General features: G+C 40.6%; 1 protein-coding gene and 1 long non-coding RNA gene across 2 annotated transcripts in view; both read right to left on the bottom strand.

Moving 5' to 3' along the window:
- The window catches only part of LOC139458101 (cell adhesion molecule CEACAM1-like), an 85,610-nt gene extending 80,834 nt beyond the window's left edge, over positions 1-4,776 (bottom strand). The window contains exons 1-4 of the mRNA XM_071239414.1: positions 4,691-4,776; positions 4,197-4,544; positions 3,448-3,744; positions 1,076-1,342 (exon numbers count right to left, since the gene is read on the bottom strand). Of these exons, the coding sequence (XP_071095515.1) occupies positions 1,076-1,342; positions 3,448-3,744; positions 4,197-4,544; positions 4,691-4,742 (964 nt within the window). The 5' untranslated portion in view covers positions 4,743-4,776. The remainder of the gene's footprint in view (positions 1-1,075; positions 1,343-3,447; positions 3,745-4,196; positions 4,545-4,690) is intronic.
- Positions 4,777-15,709: 10,933 nt separating this feature from the next.
- LOC139457453 (uncharacterized) lies at positions 15,710-18,974 on the bottom strand. Its single transcript, XR_011652590.1, has 3 exons — positions 18,451-18,974; positions 17,248-17,319; positions 15,710-16,492 (listed from the first exon to the last, which is right to left on the bottom strand). It is a non-coding gene; the product is annotated as an uncharacterized lncRNA (long non-coding RNA).
- Between the last annotated feature and the right edge of the window lie 571 nt (positions 18,975-19,545).

The following is a 19,545-nucleotide window of genomic DNA, read 5'->3' as shown; positions in this document are numbered from 1 at the left end:
TTTCCTGAAATGTAGACGTCACAATTATCTTGTTAATCTCCACATCTATAGTAATTGAAATGCGACATCTTGGTACTGATTTTGTCTTTTAACTCTCGAACATGACATAACATAATATGTTACTTTTGTGCATACAGCATGGCTTAGAACAGATGTAGAATTGTTGATACGATGTTTATTATTCAATCCATCTTGACATGACATTACCTTTCTTGGCTTTGTGTCTGTACAGAAGGATGGCGAGGACCACAGCGACGAGGACGATGATGACAGAGCAGATAACAGCTGTAGACACGACGTTGGAGAAGCCAGGTTCAGCTGCTTCCAAAAAAAAAAGATATTGCTCCATGTACGTCTCGGGATCCACCATTTAACATTATGGGTGTAGTTATGTAGGTCGGGGGAGATTTCTGGATTGCTGTTACAGACTAAATATTGTTTCGGTCACTGCTTTAAATGTTGAATTGAACTTTGCTTGGCATAAAACCTGAGGACCTTTACTTATCTTGAACAAATTACGTTTAAACAACTCCAAGAACACCTCCACCACTCCCCGCCCCAAAGTTTTGTTACTTACTAGGTACAGTCACAACAACAGCGCGACTGTCTACGTGGCCTACAGTGTTCTCAGCTCTGCAGGAGTACGCGTCATGAAGGAAGACATCAAAGTTCTCGATTGCGTGGGTGCATTCGTAATATTGATGAGAAGTATAAATGGATTTTGAAAGAGTTTTACAAGTCATGGGGTAGAATCTGTTTGTCAAATCATGTCTTAAATAAACACTAGGTTTCGGATTACCGTCCACGACACAGAGGAAGGACACAGAGTCTACTTTACTTTTAATATTGTTTACAGAAATATCAGAAAAGGTTTTGACAGACGGAGGATCTGAAATAGAAGAAATACATAACCATGTTGAAATCAGTTTCATTGGGACCGGTATTGAATATTTCAAATTAGATAACAGCTGCGCTATATTAATATATTCGATTTACTTGTCGCCCAACTTAACTGATGACTTAGTAAGGAAGATGTAAGGAAGATTACATGTCAGGACACATCTGAAGTTCTTACACTGTATATCCAGCTTTAGGTTCCTAGACTTATTTCCATGTGTGTTGTTGACGTGACAGGTGTACAGATCAGACAGAGATCTGTTTACAGCTGGTATAGACAACACAGCCTCCCTCTGTCCCGAGGTCACCCTCTGTTTGGATGTGTCCAACCAGGCCAGAGTGCATGCGGGGTTACAGTCAGCAGAACATCTCACTGTGAGGGGGTCACCTTCTGTGGCAGTCACTTTGTCGTCAGTTACATTAAACTGTACCGTGTATGGTCCATCTGAATATTAGAAATAATTTTAAAAAAAATTCAATGCGATTATTGAGTTCGCTGTTGATTTCATCATCCGAAAGGTGAGGTGAGGTGAAATTGGGTTTAACGTCGCGTCAAAGATTATTGCACTTATATAGCGACGTGCATGCACGTGTGTGTGTGGTTGCTTGTGTTAGTCCGGACTGATGCCGATTTATAGTGCTAGCACACTGAGATACCATGCAGCATTTTAACATGAATACCTCACTCAGACACAGTATACTGACGCCGAGCCGACCAGTCCTTGTTTTAGCCCCTTAATGCCGAGCCCCAGACAGGGTAACAACAAGTACCATCTTTTAACGTCTTTTGGTATGACGCAGCCGGGAAACGAACCCCGGACCTTCCGCTCTCCGGGCGGACGCTCTACCTCTAGACCACGGAGGCGGTTCATCATCCAAAACATTCACAGAACCACTACAACCTGGAGATAAAAACCTGAGCCTTGTCTTAAACATTTATATTTAGTTTAGTAACGTTGACTAAAGGATCTACTTACGAGAAAGAAAAGCCAGGCATATTCTACCAAAATTAAGAATACCTGTTGAGCCCGTAAGGTTTAAAAATATACTTAATCAAGATTGTATTTGGCTTAGTAAGCAACACGATGCCTATTCTTCCAAGGGGTTACATTTCTACTGTGAGAGGGGCACCTTCTGTGGCACTCGCTGTGCTGGTTGAAGCATTAAACAGTTTCTGCCCAGGTCCATCTGGAGTGTTAGCTTATAAGTTACCATTCTGCTGTCATTAACAGTGTAATATGACAATGTTAGTTTAAGGGCACTGCTAGTGTATGACAAATAGTTTTCTTCCTGATGTCAATTTAGAACCTTTTGGAAATGCCGAGAATCCTACCCATTATATGATAAATGCCATTATCCCAATACATTATGCTGGTCGTAAGAGTGTATTAAATGACTGTGGTGGTCAGATTCAGTTACTTGGTTGCCTGCATGGCATCGTACGCCGATGACGACGATGTAGATAGTTCACAATATCAATAAGTAGATTGTTTGGTAAATAAACGCGATTATTAACAGTCTACTGGAGGTAGAAGATGGCTGAGTGCAACACTATACAAGCTAAACGTCTTTGGTCTATATAGAGGATATTTAGCGGCCGTTGTGAGTCAATATCGGTTCTAACCACGTCAATCGATGAGATATACAGCGTATTTAACTACCATTACTATTTTGATTTTGTGTGATTTCACTTCTCAAACTAAGTACTCGAACCATGTTCGGAGCCAAACCACTTTCGTCAGGGTTCACATACGAGATCGGAAATAGTTAAGACTTAAACAACAGGCGAAATTTAGTAAGTACAGACTTTTCTTCTTGTAATTTTTTTCAATACATGCAAACTGAAGAAACACATTCCAGAATTTAATGTAGTGTACAGGATAATCTAACCAATTAGAATGCACGGCAGTTGTTTGCGCGAAGGAATACTGGCGATGCATTTGGAACAACCACCATGTGCAAACAGCTGACCAGACACGTGTGAACATTGTGTAAGTATTATCAATACAACAGGAACTGAACAGACTTGACAGAAAATATTTAGGGACAAACAAGATGGCCAGACAACTACCAATTATCAAATGCCAAGTTTCTTTCAACAAAATCTGGGGTTTAATGTCGCGTCCAAGATTAATGCATTGACGCAATGTAGCGTCGTGCATGCACGTGTGTGTGTGGCTGCTTGAACTAGTCCGGACTGATGCCGATTTATAGTGCTAGTCCACTGAGATACCATGCTGCTGTTTAACATGAATACCCCACTCAGACACAGTATACTGACTCCGAGCCGACCAGTCCTTGTCTTAAGCCCTTAATGCCGAGCACCAGACAGGGTAACAACAAGTACCATCTTTTAAACATCTTATGACGCGGCCGTTGTTGGAAACCCGCCCCGGGCGGACGCTCTACCACTAGACCACTGAGGCGGTGATTACCTAAAAGAGTGGCGATACCATTTTATGGGAACTGGGCGAGATTTATTTCACTATTTGATTTGACTATTTCACTGCCAGTTATATAATAAATGAAGTTGTTTGATGTTCTACTCACACAGAACATCAAGTACATGTCTGGCGCTCCAGTCAGACTCCAGCCCCTCCTCCACAGCCTGGCAGGTGTAGTTGTCTTCCTTCTCTCTGCTGATGTGTCTCACAGTGAGGTTCGGTCCATTAAGAGAAGCGTTTCCATCTCCTTGAATCTTCTCACTGTTCTTCCTCCAGGTGTATGACATGTTCAGTGGGGGGTGGTCCGGGGGCAGACTCCGGGAGGAGGAGGAGCATGTCAGGGTGAAACTCCCACCTGATGCAGCTGAGGCAGGTCCTGTGATGTTGGGTTGTGATGGATTCTCTGTAACATCAACATAGAAGTGGGCTTTCAGGAATGAGCCGTCGCGAGTAAATGGGAACATAGGTACAATGTGTGAAGCCCATTTCAGGGGTCCCCCGCCGTGATATTGCTTGCGTAAAAGCGGCTTAAAACCATACTTACTCTCTCACCAACTCACTGGGGTTTTTTAAAGCTTGCAGAAACATCCATATAGAATTATTCCAGCGACAACGTGATACCGCCAGATACGAATTCCTCTACATAACAATAATAAATCTAACATTACCTGCTACATACACAGTGACAATGCAGTTATACTTCAAGCAGACAGTACATTTATTAACAAGTTCCAGGTGACAGGTATTCCGATATCTAAATTTCCTGTCAGCAGAACAATAATAGTTACCATTTCATCACAGAAACTCACAAAAGCGAACATGTGTTGTCCTATAAAGTGTCCATTCAGTACTCACGTGCCACAATCAGAAGCTGTTTACAACCACGCACCTTCGGGCGTTTATCAAATATCTGACATTCGTAGATACCGGCGTCCTCTGTCGTGACATTGTACAGTGTCAACCTGAACACTGATGAGGTGATGTTCCCTCGGACTCTGTATCTGTCTCTGTACCATGTACGGCTGATGTTCAATCTTTCAATGTCAGTGTTATGAAACTTAAGGAAGAGATATTCTGTTGTATTGTTAACTACCACGCCGACTCTGAACTCTCCGCCAGCCTGAGATACGTTGAGGGAGATGGTCTGGTTTCCACCGACACGTGAAACAACGTAATCAGACCCGGTCGTGACAGACACGAGACCTGCAAACAAAACTTTATTATCATTATAAGTTCACATAATTTAAATAAACATAACAGCCTGTTTCTTACTCAATAACCTCTCACATAACTTTCAGCAATAATAAGGTTGTTAATTCATGTGTAACAAGATTGGTTAAGATACATACCAACCACAATTAAACCCCCTGTAACAAAATATACCCCCAACATGTAACTCATTGCGTGGTGGTGCGCGATCAGCGTCTAAATGCCTTGGTATATTATTGTCGGTTTCAGTAGCTGCTGTCACCTACACGAGTTTCAGATCGTAACACTTCCGTGTAGAAATAGGTCAAATCTTCTGACACATACACCTGGCCCAAATAGACCTCAGCTCTGAGGTATCTTGTCAGCATTTAGTCACCAGAACACATTGTGCCATCATTGTTTGTTTGTTTGTTGTTTGTATACACAATATTTCTGACCCAAATTATAGTACCAATTAAATATCCATGATCTGCCGGTTTTAGGTTCGAGTTCAAGTTTCAGCATGGAAAGCATCTTTGGCCTGTCAAGAGCGTAACCATACAGGTGGGCTTCCATGAACCTGGGTCCGCACCAACAGTAAATCAAATTGCCCGAAATAAGAGACTTTCAGATTCAGTTGATACAAAGTTTCATCCCTTGATATGCGACAGTCGTCCGCAAAATTAAATGTATTGGTAGGATAATGATTTACGCCTTCATGCCATGAACATATCTTCCATCGTTCCTGAAACATTATGCAGTTTAACTGTGCCTGTACATGCTCATGTTTGTGTTGACGTGATTTACGTACTGTTGCTACTTTGGACATTGCCGCTTATTCAGGAGCAATGCCTATAACCTGGTACTCGTCAGTGGAATTCATGAATCGGGTTCACCGTGTGATTATAATAATATACTAAGTTTTTGTCTAATATCCCCACTTAATCAGTTAACAGATCGAGTACTCCATATGAACAGATATACCATGTGATGTTAGCTGACAATGATGTCGCTCTATTTTAGTTACACTATGAATAGCATCAATAGAGGTGATATCCTAAATATTTACATTAGTTTTGATCTAAAATACACCCTGCTTGTTTGCGTTTGGGTATTCATTCAGAACATGTTTCCACAATCATACACTAATCAGGGATATCTCTTTAGACTAGACACCTTGGTCTGATAGGTCTATACCACAGCTAAAAAAATAGGGTCTTAAAATGTTTAAACTTCTTGGCCGAATATAAAATGGTATTATCGACGCTAAACTGTGAGAACACGATGCGAGTCGCCCTACGTGATGCACGCAAATTTTCTAAACTTTACAAAGATATGTAGCTCGTGACCTTTTACTAACAACAAAAATAGGTCACTGTTTTATTAACATAAGGAAATGTTTAGCGGTAATACAAGTTGTACACGTTCGGTGGGCGTTACGTAATAAAGGACCCATTGCCACGCTAGGCGCCATGCTGTATCCTGTGCTGAGTCTTCGTCATATGTATCAATGTATTTATCAAACCAAAAACATTTTTATAATGAAAACAAAGTATAATGTAATACTAACGTGAGATGATATTCATTGTGACTGGATATATTGTAGTTATTTTCGGAAAGCGTCTGTAGTGAATCAAAATGAATGTCATGCGTGCTGTTTTTATAGTGCATGCTGATCATGACGCGGACCTTTGTAACATCTGTGAACGTCCCGAACTGTCTGGGATGTTTTATCGATCGAATTTAAAGTGAAATATTGTTCATATATATTGTAAAATATGTAGAGAAGTAAAATGTTTGAGAGAAACAAATATGCTGAAATATACTATATCGTCAAAAAAATAATCTTATTGTTATTCGAACAGCCTTTCGCTAGCACTCATTAAATCACCACAAATGATATATGGTCGCCACTTATTAAATTGAACTGTATAATATATTGTATTGAACAAAATATTACCAAGATGAGTTAATAGTTGTTTGCAGGACACTTGGTACCAATGACGCCGCCATCACGCACATTACGAGTTCAGGAACATAATGGGTTGTAGCAGACAATGGATAATGAGGACGAAACAACTTTCCAGTGAGTGAAATATTTGAGCATTTCAGTCTTTTTTCTAAACGACATATAGAAACGTTCATATAGTTCATATAGTTAGTGATTGATTCATAATGTAATGTTTCAACGGCATTGTTCAGCCATCGAAATTCAGAGTGATTTTGGTCAAATACAGCTTTAAAAACTATATCAGTTATATCAATGAACGTCAGTATGTCGTTTGGGGCGGCAGACCGTGCTCGTCAGTCACCTCATTAAAGCAACGATCACGGCTGTGGTGCTACCACACCAAGTATCATAGGCAGGGCAGACAAAGGACCCGTTCAATAAACGGAAAAAAGAACAATGGTTCTATTGCGACCACCACACAGAATGTTTGTGTGTATGTGTGATTTGTGGTTGTGTGTGGGGTGGGGCTATGTGTTTGTAAGAGGTTGGGTCTAGGTGTGGATGAATTTCAAATGGTCGGTCCCTAAAGACACAGTATTCAGATATTTGAAAGTTATGCATGCCAATAAGATGTCATTCGACAATAAATGAAAAGGGTCAGTCATTGTCTGAAACGTAAACCGAGGCATTGCAACTGAAGGATATCTGTGTTGTCATCAAAGATTGTCGCTCTGTTTTACAGCTCTGGTGATACTGATTCAGCTATGGCAAACCACATCAGGTGCAGGTATGTCAAAAGCATGTTTTTGCAAGAGTAATTCACCAGGCTAATTGTGCATCCACTATTATCACAACAAACCCAAACCCAGTTCACTTCGCTCAGATCCCGCCACCAAGCTTATGAAAGAAGGGTAGTGTTATCAGGGTGAGGTAATTCACACGAAGCGGTCGTAATATTTGCATTTGCAAAGAAAACACTTATTGTGAGGCTCGTTCAGTTGGATTGAATGTTTTAAGCTGAGGTTTGCGCGATATACGGCTGTTCCTTTGGATAAGAGGCAGGTCACATGACCGCGAAACTCAAGTTCATGAGCGTATGAACGACACATTGTGGTCTTCACGAGATTTTTTAAATGACGTTTCCACCGACGGACGACTTCCACATTCCTGGGCAAACCTGGGAATACCTTAGCATGAATCATTATAGAAGAGTTGCTTCTGCACTTTTAGATCCTTGATTCTCAAACTCACGTTTTAGCATACATTAAATGTTTGACTGCACGAATACTCTCGCTACGACTCATCCTTGTGAACTAAACGAAGAAATGCACACCCAAACTATCGACTCGATTCATCCCTAAAGTGCGCCTTAGACGACTGGGCCACCCGTGCCCCTCGATCCATTCCTAGACTGACGGTGAAAGGCTATAGCAATCTATGAATTTACCTCTGCATCCATCTAACACATCTGCATACTCACTTTCCAGTGATCGGTCAATTGATCAGGACTAACATTTGTAATCGCCACAGGTTCATTAACAAGTTTGGAAAACTCTCCCGTCCCGTTGATCGTGTCTGCCATGAAGACGGCTTGTACTGTCTTTGTGACTGACTAACTGAGGTAGTTCAACAGATATTTCTCTTCTGATGGTGGTGTTGTTTAAATCTATTTGTTGTAACCAAACTACAAAAGATGTTACGTATTGGAGAAAACACTTTCCCTCGGTTTTGGTAGACAGAGCATGCCCTGGGGAGAGGGAAAAACCAAGAGGGCGAAGCCCCCGCGGTTTTTCCCGACCCCCAGGTCATGCTCTGTCTACCAAAACCGAGGGAAAGTGTTTTTCCATGCTTTTAACCCTAAAAAAGAAACTTAAAACAACATTTATCAACATTTTTATGTTTCGAACATACTTTACATGAACCTTAGGAAACGCGCGTAAAATATCTGTTGCTGGCGTACGGATCTTGAAAAGGACATTCTAAAAACCAGTGAGGCTTATCAACACCTCTGTAGCCTCGTGGTACACTCCCTGGGCTACAGATATGAAGGTTGCGAGTTCGATCCTCGGGAATATAAAGTAAACATGTGTCATTTGATTTTACATTTCATTACATGTTACAATCTGAACGGAAGTTGTATTAATAAAATACCCAGGACATTATATAAAATCCCAGGGACATTACAACGTCCCTGTTTATGAGATTTAACCCGACTGAAAAGTAAAACCTCACCATAGGTGTTAATGCCTATGGAAAGAAGTCTCTTACTTAATGGCGATCCCAATGAATAGGTTTATAATTTAGAAGAAAAAAATTATCATACCTACGCTCATGTCAAGTCTTCCCTTCGGAATTATGTAGAGGGGAATGTCCGAGTAACTCTCCATTCCTTAAAAATAATGGAGCCGAGGCCCATTATTTTTAAGGAATGGAGAGTTACGAGGATATTCCCCTACTTAAAACTCATCCCTACTTTTACACTTTGACAAAATATTCTGTAGTTGAAAATATTTGAAAAATAAACCAAAACTCTTTGTTGTCTGTATTTATACTGCGTGAGTCGACCTTGCGTGATGCAGGAGGAATGCGTTCTCCGCCGCTGTTGCACGTGCGCCAAGCTCCGTGGCGAGTTGACATTTACAATGCATGGTACACGGCTCTTCATAATTTTGTTGGGTCCTAAACTAGTATTGATCAATCGCTTGCACATTGTTAATACATGCTGATGGGTATAATTGGAAATATAAAGCCCCGAACAAGCGATATTTATGTTACCTTATTTGTTTTTTCTCGTCAAAGGTTTATCTAACTGCTAAAAATATGTAGAAATATTGAAATTTCCTCTGATTATGTAGGAAAGATGTTAGCATTTACGTGGTTAATAGCTCCTTACCGATATGCGGGCACGTGCGTTTGTCGGCTGCATGCCGATTTAGTGTTTACAGTCGTGGGTCGTATGGTAAGAGCGCTCCGATTGGTTGGTGACAGGCTGGATTAGCCAGTGGCTACACCGTTTAGACGTGTTGACCCAGAGGTTCCGTGTCATTGCGAGTATATAAGAGATAGGCGCGAATGCTCTCATTGTCTTGCATGATCGGGAAGATCATTACAGGTGAGGGAGACCACACCAAATTACCGTGTTCGGAGGTCGAACAATTCCCCAAATCCCTTGTGATTTTTAGGCAATAAAGATCTAAATTATGTGGCGAATTCATGGGTAAATTGTTATAAAGCTGGGTCGGACGGGTGGAATTAACTAGGAAATAATGAAAGCTATGTGATGTAGCTACATTTACCGATTATGGTTCGGAGGTTAGGAAGGGTAGTTTGTTTGTCCTCGTAGACTGTGTTAAGGATGCTGTAGGGATTAAAGTGGGTTAGTGAGGGGTTTGTTCGTTTGCTTTAGGCTGCTTTTGAGTTTTATTCTTAAGTAAGTAGGTTTTTGGGCTTAATAATGTAAACTCTAGTTAGGAATAGGATTGACTGATTGTTGAGTTCGTATTTATATTTTGTTACAGTTGGTTTTTTTCGTTTTTGTTTATTTTTCTGTAATAAACAGTTGAAACTTGGTTATATTTTGTTGTGAATCACCTCCCTACATCCATGAACTGAGGTCGTAAAGGACAGACAGAGGGACCATAGACACTTTATTTTAGTATTTTCGGCATTAATATCTTCTGAATAAAAGAAACACAACGCAAAGCCATGGTGTCCTAAAGTGCCCAAAGCCTGTCCTGTTACAAATATAAACATTGTTGTGGGTAACCTGCTCTAACACAAAATATATACATATTATTTTGAGCTTTTAATCATTATGCAAAATTATGAAAATATTTAATAGTTAATTTCACATCATGCCTTCATGTGCCGCAGTAGATGAGGTTGACAATTACACGTTTTCAAATCTAACGATGCGGGTTCGAACCCCGCTGGCAACACGTGTTTTCGAAAAAAATAAAAATATTCACTTGTAAATAAATGTAAAAAAATAGTTCCGTCTGTTCCAAGTGGAAATTAATTCAAATGTTGCTTCAAGATAATGTACAGTTGACAAGCAACTCTCCATTCCTGAAAAATAATGGAGCGTTCAAACAATGGAATGACGTCATAGATGTGTTTTAATTAAAATGTTGCTTCAAGATATTGTACAGTTGACAAACAACTCTCCATTCCTGATTAAATAATGGAGCGTTCGAACAATGGAATGACTTCACAGATGTGTTTTAATTTATTCCTATTTTTCCCCGCGATACAGCATGTGTCAATCACTAATGCTCATATAGTCATATGTCCAAAAGAAACTTTACCAGAGTTTGAAATCACTCGTGCACTAAAACAACAAAACATACATACATGAAGTAAAGTGTATTGAGAAGATCAATATATCAACATAATCAACACTGAAAATGACAATCATACCGCGACCGAGAATGACGTCTGAGCCCCCCAAAGATGGGTGTGGTACAAAACTCGAGCTTTCAGAATCATGGACAATAGGCAGAGTACATAAACAATCGCTCACGTTCAATAACAAGTCATTAGTTGCGTGTGTGACCACCAAATGCCTCAATACACGTAAAAACTCTTCGACGCACAGAAAAAGTCAGTCGTCTGATGAGGCCACGTGGGATTTGACGCCATTCTTCTTGGAGGGCCAAGATCAGTTCTTGCCGGTTGGCTGGAGAGTGTGGTCGTTGTCGAACACGACGAACCATCAAGTCCCAGAGGTGTTCTATGGGGGACATGTCGGGTGAGCGTGCAGGCTACGGCAGGGCGTTGACGTTGTTGGCTGCGAGGAAGTTATTGACAATTCTGGCTGTATGGGCTCTAGCGTTGTCATGCTGATAAATGACACCACGTGGCTGCTGTTGGAGAAATGGTAGGACAACTGGACGAAGAATGTTATCCCTGTAACGCTGAACTGTCAAGTTTCCGTCAAATATGACCAGCGGTGTCCTCTCCTGCCCACAGATCCCTCCCCACACCATGACACTCCCTCTACCATATGGTACGACCTCCTGCACGCAACACGCCGCCGTTCGTTCACCCCTTCGGCGGTAAACACGTTGTCTTCCATCAGCCCTTAACATACAGAATCGACTTTCGTCAGTGAAGACAACCCTCTGCCAGTCACGTCGTTGCCAACGTCGTACAGTCCGGGCCCATCTCAATCGCAGACGACGATGTTGCGCTGTCAATAGCTGTCCTCTGTGTGGTCTAAAAGCCCTCATTCCATGAGCCCTGAGTCTCCTGGCCACTGTCTGTCGACTAACCCTGCGACCTAAGGCATTTGTCGCCGATGACGTCACTGTCAGGAAGCGATTTCGGAGTTGCAAGGTACGCGAGTACCGGTCATCATGGGGCGTGGTCACCCTGGGTCTGCCTGGTCTTGGCCTGTCAGCGGTCCGCCCTGTCTGTCTGTAACGTTGCATCAAGTTGGTAACGGCAACACGGGAACAACCGAAGGTTCGTGCAATATGGGCGTGGGTGGCTCCCATCTGTACCATACCCAAGGCTCGTTCACGTTGTTCGACTGTGAGTCGTGGCATTTCTTTTGTGTTGTTTTATTACTGTGGATGTCTGACTTGCAGTTGCAATCGTTGTATACTCTTACCTGCACGTGCATTTGCAGTTGTCCATGGTGCACGTGTTTTTCCCTTTTTCGCGTGTTATCTCGCAAACATGTAACAGACGATTAACATTTTCTGCATACACTATTGTTGTATTTAGGTTATGTGTTTTGGATAGACTTCATCGAAAAAAAATTATTCTTTGTCTGAAATTTATATTTTCATTTGGTAAAGTTTCTTTTGGACGTCAGTTTATGTATATATATATATATATATGAGAAATGTTTATAATTGCTTGTTGCGTACGCATTAAATAGGAATTCTACCATCAATTTGGAAATTACTCGATTCTGATTGCTCAACCAGAGGCTATTAACTCGCACAAACCCCCTCTTGGCGGCCGCATCACCGCGGAAGCTAATATTCATAAAATAGTGTTTTTTTTCATGGTCGGTAGGCATATTTCAATAACTATATCTACAGTTATAGGTTACAAATTGCACGGTTGCAGTTACTACAATATGCAAATATTGTAATATTGCAATATGTTAATATCAATCCATTTTCAGCATCTGCCGGGGGGTCGGATAGCCTAGTGGTTAAAGCGTTCGCTCGTCACGCCGAAGACCCGGGTTCGATTCCCAACATGGGTACAATGTGGGAAGCCCATTTCTGGTGTCCCCCGCCGTGATATTGCTGTAATATTGCTAAAAGCGGCGTAAAACTATACTCACTCACTCATTCAGCATCAGCCGAGTCTGGATTTCTTTCCAACGCTAACTTTTTCTGGGTGCTCATTTCAAGTGAATTGTATTTCCGTAGCCACCATTTTCTACCGTTTGTAAAACCAAGGGATGCCACTCCAAATGGAATGTTTGGGACGGATGACGTCACGACGTAACGACTCTCCGTGTTGATATAGTTCGCTCTAAATAATTAAAGTTTGAAGTTTAATGGATAGTTTTGTTATGATTTATGTGTCTGTCAATATAAGGATTGATGTTGTATTTGCTGACGTTCGTCAGCTGATGAAGACAGTGACTCACGTGAGCGCTTTATACCATAAAGCGCCCACGTGAGTCACTGGGTGTCTAGCCGGGAGAGCCACATTTCAGAAATGGCTATTGCCGGTAGAGCCACATTTTCAGCTGAGTGCATTTCACCTATTCTAGCGGGTAATTACTTAATCCGATTACCGATACCTTTATATGAGTGTCCCACATTTAAGTTACTAAGCGTGGTGTTCTTTAGAGATACCTTTAAATGAGTGTCCCACATTTAAATTATTAAGCGTGGTGTTCTTTAGTGATACCTTTAAATGAGTGTCCCACATTTAAATTATTAAGCGTGTGTTCTTTAGAGATACCTTTAAATGAGTGTCCCACATTAGTTGGACTTTGAACGTGCAGCTCACAATGCCGTGACTGATGTATTTCCTGGGACATTAGTTAGAGGGTGTTTCTTTCACTTCACCCAATGTATCTGGAGGAGGGTGCAGAAAGAAGGTCTGGTGATGGACTATAAGGAAGATGAGGAGGTGAAGAAGCTGGTGAGAAGAGCTGCTGCCCTCCCTCTACTACCTCGTGACAAAGTGGATGATGTGTGGCTTGATGCCATTGCTGACTCTCCTGCTGGCCCTAAAGTGACTGCCTTCATGGACTACGTGACAACCAGTTGGGTTCAAGGAGGGGCCTTCATGCCAGAGATTTTGAACCATTTCGAAAACCAAGGCCACCGTACCAACAATCACCTTGAAGTGTGGCACAACAAGATGAAGAAACTTGCCAAGAAGTGCCACCCGAACATCTAGGAGGTAGTGAAGCTATTTCAGCGAGAGCAGTCACTCAAAGAGGTTGCAGTCCTGAGACCCTCTCACCAGTGGTCAGAACCTTCACGAAGAAAGAAGTAGTATAGGTAATGGGGGTTCTGGACCACTTCCACTGGAGCAGGATTCATATACCTATACTGCTACTACAGGGGGATTTTTTATGTGTAAATGACTATGCGATTCAACGATAGTCATGAGATTAAACTAAATTGACTCCAGCTCACCACCACCTGGAGTCTATGATATAAATTTTTATAGGTAATGGGGGTTCTGGACCACTTCCACTGGAGCAGGATTTGTATTAAATGAAACATCAATATTAATTAATAATGAATAAAATTTACTATAGCCCACGAGGATATTGGAAAGGTGTAGGAGCAATAAAAAAATTAGCCACCGCGGCTAAGGTATCTAAAGATGTGGCCAAGGATTGGTTAAAGAAACAAGCGTTGTGGCCAATATATTTACCAGCACCGCGTTATATACCGAGGAAGAAGTTTGATATTTCTACGACGAATGAAGTTCATCAGGCTGACCTCTTGTTTCTTCCCCACGATAAGGTAAAACGCAAAACGTATAAATACGCTTTAACAGTAGTGGATGTGGCTAGTCGATACAAAGAGGCTGAGCCATTAACACAGCAAAAAAAGTGTAGGTTTCCGTCTGCCGGAAACCTTCCGGAAACCTTCCGGATACCTTCCCATTTTGGATCCGGCCCGGATACCTTCCGGAAACCTTCCGGAAACCTTCCAAAAAAAATGTCAAAATTTGGGGGGTGCATTTTGTTCACTTAAAATTAACTTGAAAATACCAAGCAATTTGAAGGTTGTTGAAGGCATCTGGAAGGTTTCCGGAAGGTTTCCGGAAGGTATCCGGATGCAAATTTTCTTCATGACTTGCTTCTGGTAAATAATGTTAGCCTGTGCATTACAGATACCTGTTGTAATATTCTGTGTTATTTTAATGGTAAATATCCTCCTAAAACATTTTTGGAGAAGAAAATTGTTCAATTTCATATTTTGTCCTTTTTGGATGTTAATGGTATTTAATGAACAAACATCAGTTCTTGTATAATGATATCCTTAAATTTCATGTCCAGACTTCCAGTTTGTACTGAGAAAAAGAAAAAGTCATTGACAATGTGCTCACTTGGGCCTTTGGTCCTAGTGAGATGATAATAAGACTATTTGTAACGGTACATGTACTTGTTATATCCAAAATACTAACTTCATTGACATTTGCCTCACCCTAGTTTTATGGTACTACAGTAAGCTCTTCCTCAGTTACTGTGAATTATTTTATTAAAAGGGATTGACAGTTAATTTGACACTGGAGTTGTAACCACTGCACATATATGTGTATTCAAATAATATAACAACGATGTGCTTAATACTTCACAAATATCTCCAGAAATAGGCATTTTAGTTATAATTGCAGAAATACTTTATGAATGACCCCTTCACTGTTGCCTTGATCTTACACTTCAACTGAGTTATCACTTTTGAGTGTGAATTTGACCTTCAATATCAGTGATAAATATTTCAAAAACATTTCAAAGAGCTATCCGGCACATAAACCAAATATGCAGTCCTTTGGTAGAATTCAACATATCATTGACCAAAATATGGAAGTAATGTAACCAGTATATATATAAGAGTTACTAAAACTTCTGTAGAAAAGGCAATTTAAGGGAAAATGTAGTATATATAGATCACACACGATCTTTTTCCAACTTCGACCCCTGCCTAAAGGAAGAGTTAGACCACAAACAAACTTTTTGTCTGGTTGTGACTTTAACCTTTGACATAACAGATCAATATGTCATCAGACGTTTTCAGAGCAAAGGAAACATGTGTTATTTATCTTGAGATGCCCAAGCAATGCATGGTTTCATAAGATAAGTGTGGCTATTAAACTGAGGCAAAATCATGAAACATCCCCAATTACACAGCTGGTAAATGAAACATAAGCAACAATCAAATTATCAATTTCTTTTATTCATATGCCTATAGTATATCGCACATTGAACAGTGTTCACATGATGGTTCCTGATGCAGTATGCAATTTCATCCTATTCTTCAATACTCATAACAGAGTGTGATAACTGTTCGCTTGACAGTACCTACGGATTATGTTCACCAGTTCAGATAACTTACTTTCCCTCAATCCTCCTTTTCTTTCTATATTGCCATGGATGAACAGGAACCAGGATCAGGGGATAACAGTTAGACTCTATCTCTGCTGCATTGTGTTAGTAGAATTGTGAACTTTCCATTTGGTGTTTGGGTCCACATTTAAAGACAATAAGTCCCATTTATCATTCCTTTCAAGTGTTTACAAGAATTTCCTGAATGTCCTGGAAGAATTACACTCCAGCTTGGCATTGGTTGGTCTTCTCACATTAGCCAGACCAGCCTTTGTGTGTCCCAGTACCATTTGGCATACAATTTCTCGGTCGGCTTCCATTGAAATAACAGGACCCTCATCATCGCTGTCTGCAAATCACCTCTGATATCTGAAGGGGTGCAGCCTCTGTTTAGGACTCCCTTGTCTGGTCCTTCCAGACTGTCAACCTGGAGTACTCATCCAGGGATCTCAAGCAGGACTTCAGTTTCTGCAGCATTATGTAAAAAGATTTTAGCAATCAAAAAGAATTGTTGCCACATGTACTTACAGTTAGAAGGCAGCAAAATCACTTAAGTTGTCATATGTGAGTCTTGTTATATGCTAAACATTTAAGATAATCACATCTCAAATCTCAACCAGACAAACCAGTGACTAATGTTATGAACTCGGTCCAGACAAACCGATGATAACTATTATGGACAATATCCCACATCACTGTGGTATGATTACATGTGATCAATGAGCCTACTCAATCACAACCTTATCTATTAATGAGGCTTGGAATGCTGGGAATCTTTTAAAGAGATGTCATTTAGTGATTGTTTCAACTCATCAACATGGAAAAATATATATTCACAATCCTTGTCATATAGCCAAACTATTGCTGGATGCAGTGTTAAATAAATGATTTGGCTTAAACACTGCTTTGAACAGTATTCCAGATATATCACCGCATGTTAGTTTGATGTGGGAAGAAAGTCCTAAGTGATGCAGGTCTTTGATGAATCCCACGAGTATGTGTATAATGCTGACAAACCTAGCAACATAATCGGGGAGAACCAGGATTTGAACCCATGACTATAGGTTTCTGCTAAGCCCAAGAGATGCAACTCTGCACAGAAAATTGTAGTGCCTTAGATAATAGGACATCCGTGCCTACAGCGATAAGGAACAAACTGAAGACATATTTGCAAAATAACCATATGAACCAAACAGAATAATTTCAAAATATTTACCACTCACTGTTGCTCTTCTATGGTCTTTCTTTGCATTGATGCTGCACGGATGACTGTCTCTTTTATTCATCCGGACATTCTACAAACATAAGTAGCATTCACATCACAGAAATGTCCAAACTGTACATGTTGTACATTTGATTCAAATGAAAAAACCCCGGTTGTGATTCCGACTTAGAACTACCCTAATCATAATAATTCATGTCAAACATTCAGAGATGACATTTATCCCCATATTTAACAAATGTTAAAACAATATTTTTACAACAAAGTCAGGGTCATTCAACACATACATTACATAGGAAATAACTTGTTCGACAATGCAGAGAGATCCTCACCGAGGTGAATATCATTCCATGAATTATTGCCACATTTTCTTGAAATGCAGATTAATGCAATGCAGTATTTACTTTTATTTCTCGGCTATTTGTTTGGCTTTTCCATGGCACTGTTTTGACAGAGATCTAACCTTGATATGACACTTTGTTCAGAAATGATATAAATAAGAGAATACTTTATTATTCCAGAGAAAATTTGGGTTACATAGTAAAAGCACAGAGAAACAAGTATAAGATTCATGATTTAAGTTAAATACACTCGACCCGTGAAGATTCCGGGGTAGACTAGGTCTTCAGCAACCCATGCTTGCCGTAAAAGGCCATTATGCTTGTCGTAAAAGGCGACTAACGGGATCGGGTGGTCAGACTCTCTGACTTGGTTGATGCATGTCATTGATCTAAATTCCGTGGCTCGATGCTCATGATATGAATCACTGGGTTGTCTGGTCCAGACTCGATTATTTACAGACCGCCGTCATATAGCTGAGTGCGGCGTTAAACAACAAACCAACCTAAATACACTCATACATACACACACAAACACAACATCCAAACACCAGGGCTAGAAATTGGCACTAGTCATTTTGACATTTTAAAGGTCTTGCTATATGCTATCATTTTAGGACTAGTGGACTGAAAGTGCAAACACTAATCAACTAATGAATTGAGTGGTCAGACTAGGTTGTCATCATACTCTGAGGGCATGGATCTTTGCTGAAAATAACAATCACTAGATTGCCTGGTCCATGTTCAATTATTTACAGGCTGCCATCACAGAACTGGACTATTGTGAGTGTGATGTTTCACATTACATTGAAATATACCATGATGAATACATGTAGTTTGTATTTATCACAAACAAAAATACTCACTCAATACTTGGTATCCTCCCTGAGGATGTCTGTGAACCTCCCCACAAACCCTGAACATGCTGAAACAGAAAACAACTAACTTGTCTTTATCCTTTCAATGTTTCAGTGTGAATTTGTTAAAGATTGATAAGCTGTCATTATTCATTGTAATCCATATCTCACTTTCAGGTGGTTCAGGTGGCAACACATGATTGGAATTGAATGCCACGTTTTGTTTGACATGCACTTTGCCAGATTTATACCCTTGGTAACTAACCCTCATCATCAAATCCCAGCGTTATGTTGAGAATAAGGACACGACCCTTAAAAGTCCTGCACCTGTAGCTCTTATGCAATCCCAAATAGAAATATCATGTCACAACAAACACTTGATCATATTAATAACAAAGGGTTTCCGAAAACAACAAAACTAAAAGGGCCCTTGACGTTTACAGTAGTAACATTGAGATCAGGAAAATATCTAAATCAATCCATTCCATAAGATCTCTGTATAGAAATCATGGAACATTATGTCTCGAAGCCCTGCTACGTACCTGGCATCTGCAAGCTGCTCTTCCTTCCTTCGGCTGTCAATCGAGTTTTCGAAATACTTGACGTCCTCGTTGTGGATGGCTCAGGTGGATTTCGACCGGGATTTCCGAGTTAGAGGTGATTGAGAACAATGTATCGATACACGAGGTAAGCATATCGCAATCAAGCATCACGGTGTACATCGATTACACGAGGTTTGAGTGTTTGTTTACATTTCTGTTCTAAAATGGCGCCCTCGGCCATACAGGGAATTATGGGTAGACTTGCTTGTCCCGGAATAACACGAGTTGGTCACGAATGACGAGCGGTCATTTCTGCAGCAGTTACGGAAAGAGACGAGGTTGGCCGATTACAGTTCATACAGGCCATATTGGGAGCCGCGGGGATTTCGACAGTGTGTATTAGGAAGTATACCTATGTGGTGTATGGAATATGCGTTTGCCTACCATGCCAGGCAGTGTGACAAGGGATATCCCAGCGGATGTAATATTCCCACAGCAGAAATGTTTCACAACCTCGATTGCAGGGAGCTGAAGATGTGACATATTCAGACAGAGACCATAA

The sequence above is a fragment of the Haliotis cracherodii genome, unplaced genomic scaffold (genome assembly GCF_022045235.1).
Source record: "Haliotis cracherodii isolate W230 unplaced genomic scaffold, xgHalCrac1.p SCAF_12, whole genome shotgun sequence".
NCBI lineage: Eukaryota > Metazoa > Mollusca > Gastropoda > Lepetellida > Haliotidae > Haliotis > Haliotis cracherodii.
Note: the sequence above shows the minus strand (reverse complement) of the source record. Positions and strands in the feature narration are given on the sequence as shown.